Below are 14,274 nucleotides of genomic sequence, written 5' to 3'. Positions count from 1 at the left end.
CAAGCGTACTGCTCTGAAGGGCGTGCCGAAGGACACCACCTCCTCTTCCTCCTCTTCCACAGCCAAGTACACCTCCGCTGGTCCTGCTGGAGCCTTCAGGTTGGGGAAAGTCCAAGTCTTGGAGCGAGGAGAAAACATGTTGGCTCCATGAGCGTCTTTGTCTGCAGGGAAAGACAAACAATACAGAATTCACATGCTTACATATTTAAGCACTATGGTTGTGAGAAACAATTAAGAAAATAAAAGTCCACGTCATGCATCTTTAAACTAATCCAATTAGTCATATTATATTATCATACACACTTGTGGCCCCACTTCCTGTAAGTGATTCATGTGTGTATCCAATGTGAATAATAATAAAATAGGACAATAAATCTTAATGAAACGTGGCTTTTGCAGGTCTGAGCTGGTCGTGTTCCTTCACCTTCGCGGATGAGGCCGGCCGAGCCTCTTCCCTCCATCTTGGAGCTGTGCTGCATGCTGGGAATCAGCTGCTTGTGCGGCGTGCAGCTCTCCTCCTGAGGCGTAGGCTCCCTGTCCAAAGTACGGGCCCTTCGCCCGCCCTTCCCCGGGGAACCAGAAGGATGGTGGTGCTCGGCCCTCGTCCTGGCCGGGCCCCGGCTAGCCGCGCCGCTGCTGCAGTCGGGTAGAGGGAACGTGCCAATTCCGCTGTCCAGAGTGTAAGTGGAAGCACCAGATCCTGCTGGGACACGATGGAAGTGACAAATGATCAACAGGTAACTGTTATTCACCACAAACATACAACATCCATGATGGATTCAAATAACCAATCATTTTAAAACTGGGATATATTACTCTAAATGATCTACTAATGCAGCAACAACATTTGACTTGCTTGGTTTCTCTAGTGCACAGACTTTAGAGTGAGTGAGTGAATGGGTAGGTGGGTGACTAACTTGTTGAGTGAATAAGTGAGTGAGTGGGTGAGAGGCTAAGCTGGTGAGTGAGTTATTAATTAATTGAGTGGGTGAGTGAGTGAGAGATTAAGCTAGTGAGTGCGTGACTGGGTGAGTGATTAATTGAGTGAGTGCAACAATATTTGACTTGTTCTATTTCTCTAGTCCACAGACTTTAAAGTACAGGGGTGGGCAATTAATTTTTACCGGGGGCCGCATGAGAAACCCGAGCACTGCTGGAGGGCCACATCGAAAATATTTCAATTAAATTTTGCTCAATGTTATTTTTGATATATACCGTAAGATAAATAATAATAATAATAATAATACTTTCATTTAACCTAACTTAACTTTATACCAAAAGCACTGCTTTGGAAATCATTTGTACCCCTTTCAGAGATCACATTTAGTTCCCCTTAAACATCCTCATGTTGCACAATGAAATGTAAGCATAGGATGAAGTGTGCATTCCTGTAACTTTCTCTCGTATCAGCATTCCATGATTAATATAAATAAATTAACATCAATAATAAATGACAGTAAAATAAGCACACGTATGACTGAGGAGTCATAGTGTAACTTTGTGCGGTGTTTGAGTTGTCCGACTTTTTGTGTGGCCATAAACGCACCAGTAGCTTAGTGCTATGTGTGTTGGTGACAGATGACAAGTTGCTTTTGGCCTGGTTTGTACGGTAGAAAATGACTAGTTTTTCCAGATAGAAGTGTTTTACTCATGTTTTTGGTGTGGTTATGGCCGAATATAAACAGTTTTGCTCAATAAAGTGATCGATATAATTCCTGGCCTCGGAGCATCTCGATAGACGTTACAATAATTGAACGGTGTTCAATTGAACGGTGTTGACGGACACCGTTAGGGCCGCTTGTTGTCACTGTCACTCAGAGTTGCATTGCAAAATTACACAGAATAAATGTGTTTATTTTGTTTAGAATTCAGATAGGATTTGATTTGGTGCGCGGCATATATTTGCTGTGCGCAGAGGACGCTTGAGCAGTGCGCAATTGCGCAGGCGCACACCTTAGAAGGAACGTTGCTTGGCAGTCCATGTCTTGTTGAAAACACGCCAACTTTTCTCTTTTTAGCGTCTCGGGAGTAACCGTGCATCACTTGTCGCTGTGCACCTTCACTCACAGGTTACACACGGACATACGCCCATAAATAAGACTTTTCAAAATAAAAGCAGCACAGTTGTATTGCGCGCACGACATAGATGTTTTTTCAACTTTATTTTGTAATTTGTGATTGCAGCTGTTCACATTCACTCACAATCACGCACGCGCATACGTCCACACGGAAGTAATACAAAAAACGCTTTTCAAAACAAAAGCAGCACCGTTGTATTGCACACTCGACATAGATACTTATTAAAATTTATTTTGTAATTTATGATTGGCCTCACGCAGGCCGGACAGGGACGCACAAAGGGCCGGATGTGGCCCGCGGGCCGCAGAATGCCCAGGTCTGTTAAAGTGAGTGAGTGAGTGACAGGGTAAGTGGGCGAGAGAGTGATTGATTGAGTGACAGAGAGTGAGTGGGTTAAGTGAGTGAGTGAGTGAGTGACAGGGTAAGTGGGCGAGAGTGTGATTCATTGAGTGACAGAGAGTGAGTGGGTTAAGTGAGTGAGTGAGTGAGTGACAGGGTAAGTGGGCGAGAGAGTGATTCATTGAGTGACAGAGAGTGAGTGGGTTAAGTGAGTGAGTGAGTGAGTGACTGGGAAAGGTGGGTGAGTAACTCAGTGAGTGAGAGAGTTAGTGAGTGAAACAATATTTGACTTGTTCGGTTTCTCTCGTCCACATACTAGTAGGTGAGTGAGTGGGTAGGTGGGTGAGTGACTCAGTGAGTGAGTGAGTGCAACATTTACAATGCAACATACCTTAAAATGAGTGACTATGTTGGTGGGTGAGTGAATAAGTGAGTGATTGAGTGAGTGGGTGTTTGACTGTGTAGGTGGGTGAGTAACTCAGTGTGTGAGTGAGTTAGTGAGAGAAACAATTTGACTTGCTCTGTTTCTCTAGTCGATTGACTTTAAAGCGAGTGAGTGAGTGTGTGAGTAACGCAGTGTATGAGTGAGTGCAACATTTGACTTGTTCTGTTTCTCTCGTCCACAGACCTTAAAATGAGTGACTGGGTAGGTGGGTGAGTGAATAAGTGAGTGAGTGAGTGATTGAGTGAGTTAAGTGAGTGAGTGGGTGAGTAACTCAGTGAGTGAGTGAGTGAGTGAATGCAACATTTGACTCATTCTGTTTCTCTCGTCCACAGACCTTAAAATGAGTGACTGGGTAGGTGGGTGAGTGAATAAGTGAGTGAGTGATTGGGTGGGTTAAGTGGGTGAGTGAGTAAGTGACTGTGTGAGTAGATAGTCTAGTGAGTGAGTGAGTGAGTGAGTGAGTGAGTGAGTGAGTAGGTTAGTGTTTGAGTGAGTTAGGGAGTGAGAGAGTGAGTGGGTTAGTGCGTGATTGATTGGGTGAGTGAGAGAGTGGGTTGAGTGAGTGGTGAGTGCGTGCGTTACTGAGTGAGTTAATGGGTGAGTGAGTAAGTGAGTGGGTGAGCAGGAAGGTTAGTGGGTGGGTGAGTGAGTGAGTAGGTAGGTAGCACTGCCATCATCAGTACAAGGTTCCTTTGTGTTAAGACTTCCTCTTACCAGCGAAGTGTTGGGAGTGAACTGAGTCTGTGAGGTTCTCGTCTGATGTGATTTTACCGAGTCGGTCTGATGCCTGTTTGTGAAAAATCACACGAGTTACAAATGTCGCACTTCAGAAAAAACACTTTACGGCCCCCACTTCATTCTTGATATGAGAAGAATGTGTAGAAGTTTGCAATGTCGTCATCTTGTATGAAGACAAGAACTAACCTTTTCTACGTCTACAACGCCAATGATGTCGCTGTGCTGACTGAAGACCGGTCTGGACGTCTTACAGTCGAACGAGAGCCGCCGCTGTGGCATTAAAATGGGCTCCTTGCCGTCCACCCTACAACCAGGAAGTATAAATGTTGGCTCATCACTGCTAAAAGTATTTCAGAGTGCGATGGAGAAGAAAAAAGGTGAAAATGTGGTCACCTGTTCAGCAGCTGTTGCATAAAGTTGTCCGATCGTCCTCCTCTGTACATGACGGCTAGCTGTCCCTGAGTCTGGTCCATCACCACCTCACAGGAATGACCCCTCCCCGACCTCTCCACGTACGCCCTCTCCTCCTCCAGCGCCCTCCTCAGTCCCTCGGCCTTCTCCATCAGCGTGGAGATGTTCAGTCCTTCCACGCCCTCCTTACATCTGCTGGCCAACTTCACAGAGTCCTTGTTCACCGACGGGATGTTTATCTTCCACTCTCTCTTCTCGTCCTTCGCCTTGGGGGCGTCGGCCTTGCGGCTCAGGGCGGGCAGCTTGCTCTTCTTGCGGCCGAACCAGCTGGCGATGCCGTTGGACGCCTTCTGCTTGACCTCACCGCCCTGGCCCTGACCTCTGTCCTGCTCCTGCAGCTTCAGCATGTTCTCCTCAATGCCCTTCATCACCTTCTGCTCGATGGCCGACTGTGGGCTGGGGACCGGCGGCGGAGGCAGCGGCTTGTCGCCCTCAGACACAGGGGGTCTGGGCGGAGGCGGCGGGAGGCTGTCTCCATACATGGGGTTCTTTTTACCTCTCCCGCTCATTTTGGTTCTTTCTTCTGACTTGGAGGAGTAACGAGGGACGTCGGGAGGCTTAGCCGCTCTGTGGGCGGACGAACCCTGGGAAGGTTTGGACGGTGACTTGGGGGGTACCTTGTTGGGGCTGCTGCTCCCCTTCACATTATATGCCAGGTTGAGCGAGCTGGGACACTTGATGTTGTTGCGTAATACTTGAGGAGCGTCTGTGTTCGGCGATGGTAGACCGAGTTTGCTCTTGGAACTTTCCGTCTTGCCCACACAAAGGGCGGGCGAGGGAGAGAGCTGAGAGGTGTACTTCAACCCGCCGCTGCTCCCTCTTGATTTCCCATCCGAAGAGTCCGAGAACTTAGAATGTCTCTGCTCCTCCTTGTGGAGCGCCGCTGTTTGGCTTTTTTCCTCAGCGGTCTCGTTCACAGCGTCGACGCCTCCTAAACCCGCTTGGAGGTCCTCGGAGCTACGCAGCTTGCCCAGCGCTGCCAGCCTGTCCTTGAAGGCGTGGTGACTGGAATCACCCTGAGACCTCGAGGGTCCTGTCGCCGGCCTCTTCGGGATGGAAGATGAGTCACCTCTTCTGGTCAAAGGCGGTGGCGGTGGCGGCGGCGCTTGTGACATCTGAGCGTGCTCAGAGCTCTGCTCTGTGGCCTCCTCTCGGGTTAGGGAGGGGTTAAGCTTAGCATTAGCATTAGCCATGCTGTGATGGTTCACCCACACCAGACTGTCTTCGTCATCTTCATCGTCTGATGTCATCTCGAAGGAAGAGGAGGATGACTGCTTTCGCTGAGGAAACGTGGCGAGGACGCTCTCAGGAAGTGATTTCACAAGCTTTCTTTCACCACCGTTTGCTTTCGCTTGAGCTGGAAGAGTGGTTCCTTTCTCCGGAGCGTGTGTGGGCTCCTCCTCTCCAGAGTTGGAGGACACTTGACAAATGTTTTGGTAATGTGGTATATTCTGACATACTTTAAAAGAGGATGTGGACGAGGGAGCGGCCATTTTAGAGGTGGCTTTGGGTGCGGGGAAGCGGCCATAAGCTTCATCTTTAGGCGGCGGGGAGGAGCAGGCGTCCTCAGGCTGCGGCGGAGAGGTCGGTGCAGAGTGCGTGGCAGGGTAAGACTCAGACCTCGTGGGCGGGGGCGGCGGCTGCCTGCACCGCTCAGTGGTGGTGGCTCTGCGGGTGGGGACGGGAGAGTGGTACACCTCGTAGTTGTTGGTGCGACAGGGGATCCTGGAGCTGCGTGTGAGTTGGGGGCTAAGACGGACGGCGGGGTTGGAGGTCTGACACTTCTCGCTTATGGATGGGATCTTCAGGAACTTAAGCAGTTTGGATGGCGAGTTGATGGCGGCGGCTTTCACGTCACTGAGGCAGGAGGAGCTCGGGCTGACGGAGGAGCCGGCTCTCACATCGGTAGCCGGAAGATCCGCACAATCCTTCTCGGGAACGGAGCAGAGAGGGTCCTCACTGGAGTCACAGGCGGGGACCACCTCCAAAGCAGGAACATGAGGGGCGGGAAAGAAGTCAGTGAGTTCTTCACTGTTATGCTTCTGCTCTACATCCTCCACGCTCACACTGCCGGTGTCTGCGCCGCATTCTGGTGGCTGCTGGACGTCATTCTTGGTGCTTTGTTTAGACGGCGAGACCGAGACGGATTCCGTTGTTCGGCTTTTACTGTGACATTCATTCGTAGCAGCTGCAGGAGCACCGTGGTTTTGGGTGGCGGCGGGTGCAGGGCAGGGGTGAGCGCATGTCTTTGGAGGTCCGTCTGGGCTCCTCTTGCAGTGCAGACAGCAGGTGTTTCCCCCCTCGCACTTCGCCGCCCCGTCACCGTTGACATGTTGGAGTGTGTCGACGTCAGTGCGCGAGCAGTGGCAGTGCAAGTGGTGGGATTTGCCCTGCAGGGGGTCCGCCGAGGCCAGGACGGCCTCGGTGGACATTAGCACCTGGCTGTAGTCGCAGAAAGACAAGCTCGTGGTGGTCGGGTGAAACTTGAGAGGGTCCGTCTCCTCCATCTTGCGCAGGACCTCCAGAATGTGTGCTTTCTTCTTGAAGAAGGGAGAAAGAGCCTCCATGGAGGCGGCGGGACCTCGGTGGCCAGGAGAGGAGTGTTGAGCGCGGAAGCCGTTTCCCTTTGGACAAAAAGAGAATAGTTTCAGCATCGACAACACAAAAGATCTTCAAGTGCAAGCGTACAGGAAAGATTAGAGACGTGGGCTATTTGTAGAAACAATAGTGCAGCAAATGTCAGACACGTCAGTGATTACGTCGTCATGTGGTTTTCTATCATCACCTTGGCTTGTGCTTCAGTCTGAGCGGCCTCCAAATGCTTGGCAGAGTCATTGTGCAGCTGTGCATTGTAGTCTGGGAGGGGTCCTGCCTGGACCTGCAACCAGACACTCATGAGGCAGCCATTGTATATACATTGGCAGCTACTGTATACGCAACAACCACACACTGCGTTGCCCTGCTTCCTTCGGGAAATGTTTGCAGCACAAAAGATACGATCCATTAGTCAGCTAATTTTGGGAAGTCAAGGGTGTTTGAAGCCAACATTTCCCACAGTGAGACAAATGTGTGTGAGGTTCAAGCAGGTCTGTGGCAGAGAATATAGTCCACTGATCAATGCGCTTCAAAAAACCACAGTTGTAAGGAAGCATCCTCAAGTTGCCTGCATGGCGTTCTTATCACCGACACGACCTGAGGCACAGCACCAGAAATAATATCTTACCACTAACATATTATACATGCACAATATGTAGATTGCCTTCAATGTAAAACACTTTATATGGTCAAGCAACCGTAAGTCAATGGTCCAAACAAGTTAGCATCAAGAAGGTTTGAAACTGAAGTTTTATAGAAAAAAATTGCTTTTTTTGTTATTTCTTACAATGGGGATGAAAACATAATTGTTTGGTAGCCCTGTATATGTATATGCTATATTTAAATTATTGTATAAGGGATCTACAAACCCTAACATTACACATTAGGTTTAGCAAAATTCAGAATTTAATTCAACATGTCTCCCAAATTAAAATCCAATCATTTGAATTGAGGTTGCACACAGGAAGTAGAATTGCAAATCAAATGAGAGTTGAAGAAGGTGGAGTTGAAATTGTATGATATGTTGTGTATTTCACAATAGTGCTTTGCAGTACACTGCAGTGACGTGCAGTCACTAGAGGCAGGTGAGGCGGGGCCTCACCTGCCATCATGGAAAGAAAAAAAATGTAAAAAGAAAACATTTTTATCAAATTGTTATATGTATCCAGTGATTATACTATAAAGTTATTTTCAATTTAACTTCACCAGTTTTAGATTATTTTTATTCAAAATCGCTGAATTTTCACATTTGCCGTTCAAATACTGAGAAGAGACGGTGCGGTGAACAGCAGCCAGTTGAGGCACGTCACTCATTTGTGCCTCAACATGGATTGCGGACTCGGCTAACTGCTGGCCTGCTGTGCAGTGAGACCGTATTGCTATATGAACTATATTATACATTTCCATAGTTTAGTTAGCTGAGGTATATAATGTACAGTGTATTTTGTCAACAACTGTATGTGTGTAACGTATTTCTTGTGCTGAGCGATCATAAAACGGCTGCAAAAGACGCATTGGCTGAGGCTCCAGTAATCCCGCCTCCTGCACCCCCGCCGTAGATTGTAACCCCTGACGGGAGTGTTATATCAACTAAAGCCCACACTTAAACTTTCCACGTGCAAGATTGAATCTATTTAAAAAAAGTTATTTCATAAGAAGCCAAAAAGTGCAAAAACAATAATGTTCGTGTTGGAGGAGTTGTGAATGACTGCAGGGCCACAACATTAGGTACACCTGCAGACTGCAGGTGTACCTAATTCATAACTTCTCCAACACGAACATAATTGTTTTTGCACTTTTTGGCTTCTTATTATATAACTTTTGTAACCTATTTTTATGGGATTTCCTCTTTGTGTTGTTAAGTTCCTGTTATGCGCTGTTATACAGTAAATGCCTTGAGCTCTTATTTTGAAGGCGCTAAGAGCGGAAGTGATGACATGGGGGGGAGCGGAATTTTTTGAAAGAAGGTAAATAAAGTGGTCCTCGTGTAAACTGGAGCCTCCGTGTTTGTTATTTTGTAGTTTCATACAGTATAGGCCAGTGGTTCTCAAATGGGGGTACACGTACCCCTGGGGGTACTTGCAGGTATGCCAAGGGGTACGTGAGATTTTTTTTAAATGTCTGTCAAAAAGAACTGTGAAAAGAAATGCAACAATGCAATATTCAGTGTTGACAGCTAGATTTTTTGTGGACATGTTCCATAAATATTGATGTTAAAGATTTCTTTTTTTGTGAAGAAATGTTTAGAATTAAGTTCATGAATCCAGATGGATCTCTATTACAATACCCAAAGAGGGCACTTTAAGTTGATGATTACTTCTATGTGTAGAAATCATTATTTATAATTGAATCACGTATTTATTTTCCAACAAGTTTTTAGTTATTTTTATATCTTTTTTTCCAAACAGTTAAAGAAAGACCACAACAAATGAGCAATATTTTGCACTGTTATACAATTTGATAAATCAGAAAGTGATGACATAGTGCTGTATTTTACTTTTTTTATCTCTTTTTTTTCAACCAATAATGCTTTGCTCTGATTAGGGGGTACTTGAATTAAAAAAAATGTTCACAGGGGGTACATCACTGAAAAAAGGTTGAGAACCACTGGTATAGGCCACATTTATAAACCCTCGGTTACACTTTTTTAAATAGATTCAATCTTGCACGTGGAAAGTTTAAGTGAGGGCTTTAGTTGATATAACACTCCCGTCAGGGGGTGCATTAATCCAGCACAACAGCGGCGAATGGACTTCATTTATAAGTAAAGGTAAGACCATAATAACGTTTTTTTTATTAAATGTGCTTTTTTGTGTGCTACAGTTTGTATGTGTAAAGCTAAAGTTAAGTTAAAGTACCAATGATTGTCACACACACACTAGGTGTAATGAAATTTGTCCTCTGCATTTGACCCATCCCTTGATCACCCCCTGGGAGGTGAGGGGAGCAGTGGGCAGCAGCGGCGCCACGCTCGGGAATAATTTTTGGTGATTTAACCCCCAATTCCAACCCTTGATGCTGAGTGCCAAGCAGGGAAGAATGCTGGTATGAGCTTTTAAACATAACCCGTTAACTGCTGCCAATCAAATGGTGAATAAGATACTCTTTAGGGTTCATATGTTTGTAAATCTGACTGTGATAAAGTCAGTGCCTCACCAGCCATGAACCTCACCGCACGTCACTGGTACACTGTATTTCATACATGGCTGACTTACATATTTCATAGAAATATTGTTACTATAAACCTCATATACATATCATATTTTAATTTCAGAAAACATTTTTCATTGACAATTAGGAACAAAAAGATCTTCTATAAAACAGATCATTGCCATTGAACATTCCAAAAATATTAACTGCTCATAGGGTTGAACTTGAAATGGTGACATCATATAAGTACTCGGGGATTTTTATTGTCTTCTAGATCACACATTGAAAACCTTTATCAAACCTTAAAATGTAATTGGGTTTTTTTCTTTAGAAACATGTCTTGTTTTACCCTACAAGTTAGGAAACGCTTGATCCTGACCACTTTCATGCCTTTGCTAGATTATGGACACTTGCTTTTTATGAATGCTCCTGACACTTATTTGAAAAAAAATTAGATCGTGTATATCACTGTGCCTTACTTTTTATTACTGGTTGTGGCAACCTTGCCCCCCTCTGCGCTTTGTATGCAACGGCAAACTGTCCAGCTTTGTCTCTTTGCAGATTTTCTCGATGGATGGTTTTTATATATAAATCACTTCTCAGGCTTGTTCCCACCTATGTGTGTTCTTATATGTGTAGAGACTCCAGTTGCTGCAAATTTTTATCATGTTTGTTCCTAGAACCAACACAATTATTGGGGGAAAAGCCTTCAGATTGGCTACGCCCTGGTCTTGGAATGACTTACAAAAGGTTCTGAGGTTAACTGAGCTGATCAATTTGAGGGAATTTCAGTCCAGTTTATAAGGATCAAGAAACCAGTTGTATTAGGCACTGTACTTGTTTTTACTGAAACATTTAATATTTTTTTGACCTGTCGTGTCATGCTCATGTTATAAGTAATTTATATATTTAACTGTGGGGTGTGACTGCTGCGGTTTTTGTTGTATATATATTTTTGTAACCTTGTTTTGCTTCCCTCTTGGCCAGGCCACCCTTGGAAAAGAGATTTAAGCTCAATGAGTTTTTACCTGCTTAAATTAAGGATATTGATACATTTTGATTTATTGTATATATTTTAACTATGAAACGATGGAAATTTTTGGAAAAATACTTCATATCCTAGAAGTATTCAAAACGGACGGTATTAGTGTGTGTTTATTGTGTTTCTATTTTTAGTAGTGCTGTCAAATTATTGTTTTAACTACAGGTTATTGCTTGCTTGTATAATTTCAATTAACTTAAAAAGGACCCCAATATTTGGACACAGATGCAATGTTCTTGTCAGAGTGTCATACAGGAACATTTTGTTAAATGTTTTACTTGAATGCACAAAATTTATTTGCTCAGAGCTTGGTAACAGTTTTATCTAAAGTCCAGTCAGAGTTTATTTGAAGTGAAATTTGCAACAGTCGGAGTCTCCTCACTTATCATTGCACTGACGTATGCATCGACCTGATCACTGACCGTGCAACACCACACACCTTTTTAGGAAACCATCTGTGGTTAAGGAAAAGTAACATGAACGGTCAAAATAAATTGTGTGATTAATCTGTGTATACGCATGATTAATGCATTACTTTTTTGTGATTAATCATATGATATAACTTGTTATTTTTGGCAGCCCTAATTTTTAGTATTTTAATCCAAAACCTTTGTTAAAGGTGTCGAAAACGTCCTGTTACTTGGCTCCAAATTTATAATTGTGCACAGTTTTATTATTGTCTATTTTCTAAGTGGTAAGCACTACTCTGTTGGGGATGTTGGTCTTAGGGTGGGATTTGGGATGCTGAGTGGCTTTTGCAGGTGTGCTTGGCATTTTCTGGGCTTTGGGTGCATGTATTTGGCTTTTTGGTGTTATGGTGCTTTTGGTGCGGCTTGCTGTTCTTTAGGGCAGGGCAGCAGTAACAGCCTGCTGGTGGCGCTCCCTGGAGCTCTCGGGTCAGGGGCCACTTCCTTCTGGAAGCATCCTATTAGGAGCCTCACAAAGGTTGATAGTTGATTGTTGGGTGTGGGCGGCACAAAGGTTATATGATCAGGAAAAAAAATCGGATTGAATACGCTCTACTTCTTCCTATTCCTTTTCGGACATTGAAATTGAATTGTGTAAGTGTAAACAAACCATGTGACATATTCCATGCTTGTTTGAATAAACTATTATCTTATTGCACGTTGAAGAAGAGGAATAGTCACCTGGTAGTGAGCAGTAGGATGATTGGGCAGCTTCTGCTGAAAAAGCTCACAAAGTGCTCGGTTCTGTCTCTCTAGGTCAAACACCAACATCTTCAACTTGATGCATTCTTCCCTCAGATCCTGTTTATGAAAACACACAGAATAGTAACACGACACTAACACACCTTGATGCCACTGTAGTGTATCGTATGTTACCTTCTGATTTAGCAGAGCTTGGACTACATGGTTGGCCACCTGAAAACCAAAACATGATTTGTACTCTTGTGTTGATTGGAAATGTTAATTTTTGTTTGGAACTCACCTCATCCAAGCATCTCTCGTACGCTTCTCTCTGACTCTCATTGGCCAGCATCAAGGAGGAATTTTCTGCCTGTGTGAGAGAGAAATGATGCAACTTTTAACCCCCAGGTGACAAAGGCTGACTTTTTTGTCCTTTCAGTAAATTTTTGCTGTGTTTTTGGCCATCATTGTTGTTGTTGGATTGTTTTTCATGTTAAATTTAAAAATGTCAATGTCCAATTCTTTCACATGTGTACAATACACTGGTAGTTATTCCACAACACCCCAAAGCCAAACAGGACATAAAAGTCCTTCATTTTTCAAAAGGCATAAAAATATTTGTATTTCTTTTTTTTTAAATTTGTTTGCTCAAATCTCTCAATCAACTTCAGCCGAAAACAAAATTATCCATCCATCCATCCATTTTCTTCCACTTATCCGAGGTCGGGTCGCGAGGGCAGCAGCCTAAGCAGAGGAACCCAGACTTCCCTCTCCTACCGGTCGGACGTGCCCTAAACACCACCCCAGGGAGGCGTCCGGGTGGCATTCTGACCAGATGCCCGAACCACCTCATCTGGCCCCTCTCGATGTGGAGCAGCAGCAACTTTACTTTGAGATCCTCCCGGATGACAGAGCTTCTCACCCTATCTCTAAGGGAGAGCCCCGCCCCCTGACGAAGGAAACTCATTTCGGCCGCTTGTACCAGTGATCTTGTCCTTTCGGTCATAACCCCAATCTCATGACCATAGGTGAGGACGGGAATGTAGATCGACATTGTTTTCTAGAAAAGTCAGGTGTCTTCAGAATAAAACTTGTTGTGGCACTGTCACGGAGCTTGCTTTGTCAATCTTCATCAATCATACTTGCAAGCGCCATTAACAGTACTCCTTGAAAACAGTACTTTTTTAATCCACAGGGATTTCTTCCTTTTTGCCACACTGGTCTGTTGGCTTTTTACTTAGGATAGGATAGAACCTTATTCATCCCATCCCACAAAGGGGAAATGATGTGGTCGCAGTGCAGATACAAAAAGTCCACAAAAACTAAGATAAAAACACATGAAAACAAGAGGGAAACATTAAAAAGCACAAAGAATGGGACTTAGTCAGCAAAATGAAAAAAGGGGAAAAACACAGAAAAGGTGTGTCTTGTGAGTGGAAGGCTCCGCCTCCGCTAAAATGATACATCCTGCGTTTTTGTAGGTAGGCGCAGGCATACTTGGCCTGGTCCAAAAGTTTGTAGATCGAAAACTTCGCAAATAGAGGGGTTCGTAAATCTATTTCCACTGTATTGTAGTATACATTTGCATAACATGATTTATTTTACAAATTTAAACTTGTGACATTATTAGGATTAGGATTCAATGTATTGTCATTACACATGCATAAAAGAATACAGGCTAACGAAATGTGGTTTAACATCAAATCCAGAAATGCATTAATTTCTATACAGTATTTGTATGTACAGAATAAATCATTTGATTAAATTAGATGTAATGGAACGAGAGTAATAGATATACACAAGCTATGATATGAATATTTAAACGAGATTATAGTACATAACTATCCATCAGTATTTAAAACAAGTATACATTATGTTCCAAACATACAAATGGGTAAAATCCTTAAAATCAGTGTGAATATAATGAATAGGATCAGTGGGAGTGAAGGAGAATCATCTCATCAAAAGGCCTTCAAAGGGGTCATTTATTTATGTGTATATGTATATATATATATATATATATATATATATATATGTATGTATATATATACACACATACATATACATATATATGTGTATATGTATATATACATACATACATATATATATATATATATATATGTATACACATATATATACATACACACATATATATATATATATATATGTATACACATATATATATATATATATATATATATATATATATATATGTGTATACATATATATATATATATATGTGTATACATACATATATATATATATAT

At 43.6% G+C, this 14,274-nt stretch overlaps 1 protein-coding gene across 3 annotated transcripts in view; it reads right to left on the bottom strand.

Annotated features, from left to right (window-relative positions):
- The window catches only part of nckap5l (NCK-associated protein 5-like), an 84,864-nt gene that overhangs the window by 1,243 nt on the left and 69,347 nt on the right, over nt 1–14,274 (bottom strand). For 2 of the 3 annotated variants that reach the window (XM_061982389.1, XM_061982406.1), the window contains 9 exons: nt 12,309–12,377; nt 12,203–12,241; nt 12,008–12,127; nt 6,858–6,950; nt 3,995–6,696; nt 3,788–3,905; nt 3,578–3,650; nt 425–703; nt 10–161 (listed from right to left, as the gene is read on the bottom strand). In XM_061982389.1, coding sequence (XP_061838373.1) covers nt 10–161; nt 425–703; nt 3,578–3,650; nt 3,788–3,905; nt 3,995–6,696; nt 6,858–6,950; nt 12,008–12,127; nt 12,203–12,241; nt 12,309–12,377 — 3,645 coding nt within the window. The remainder of the gene's footprint in view (nt 1–9; nt 162–424; nt 704–3,577; nt 3,651–3,787; nt 3,906–3,994; nt 6,697–6,857; nt 6,951–12,007; nt 12,128–12,202; nt 12,242–12,308; nt 12,378–14,274) is intronic. The other variant, XM_061982398.1, reaches the window with a different exon arrangement.

This window comes from Nerophis lumbriciformis, linkage group LG01 (assembly GCF_033978685.3).
Source record: "Nerophis lumbriciformis linkage group LG01, RoL_Nlum_v2.1, whole genome shotgun sequence".
In the NCBI taxonomy this organism is placed as follows: domain Eukaryota; kingdom Metazoa; phylum Chordata; class Actinopteri; order Syngnathiformes; family Syngnathidae; genus Nerophis; species Nerophis lumbriciformis.
The sequence above is the reverse complement of the archived record's forward strand: the minus strand, read 5'-3'. Positions and strand labels throughout refer to the sequence as shown.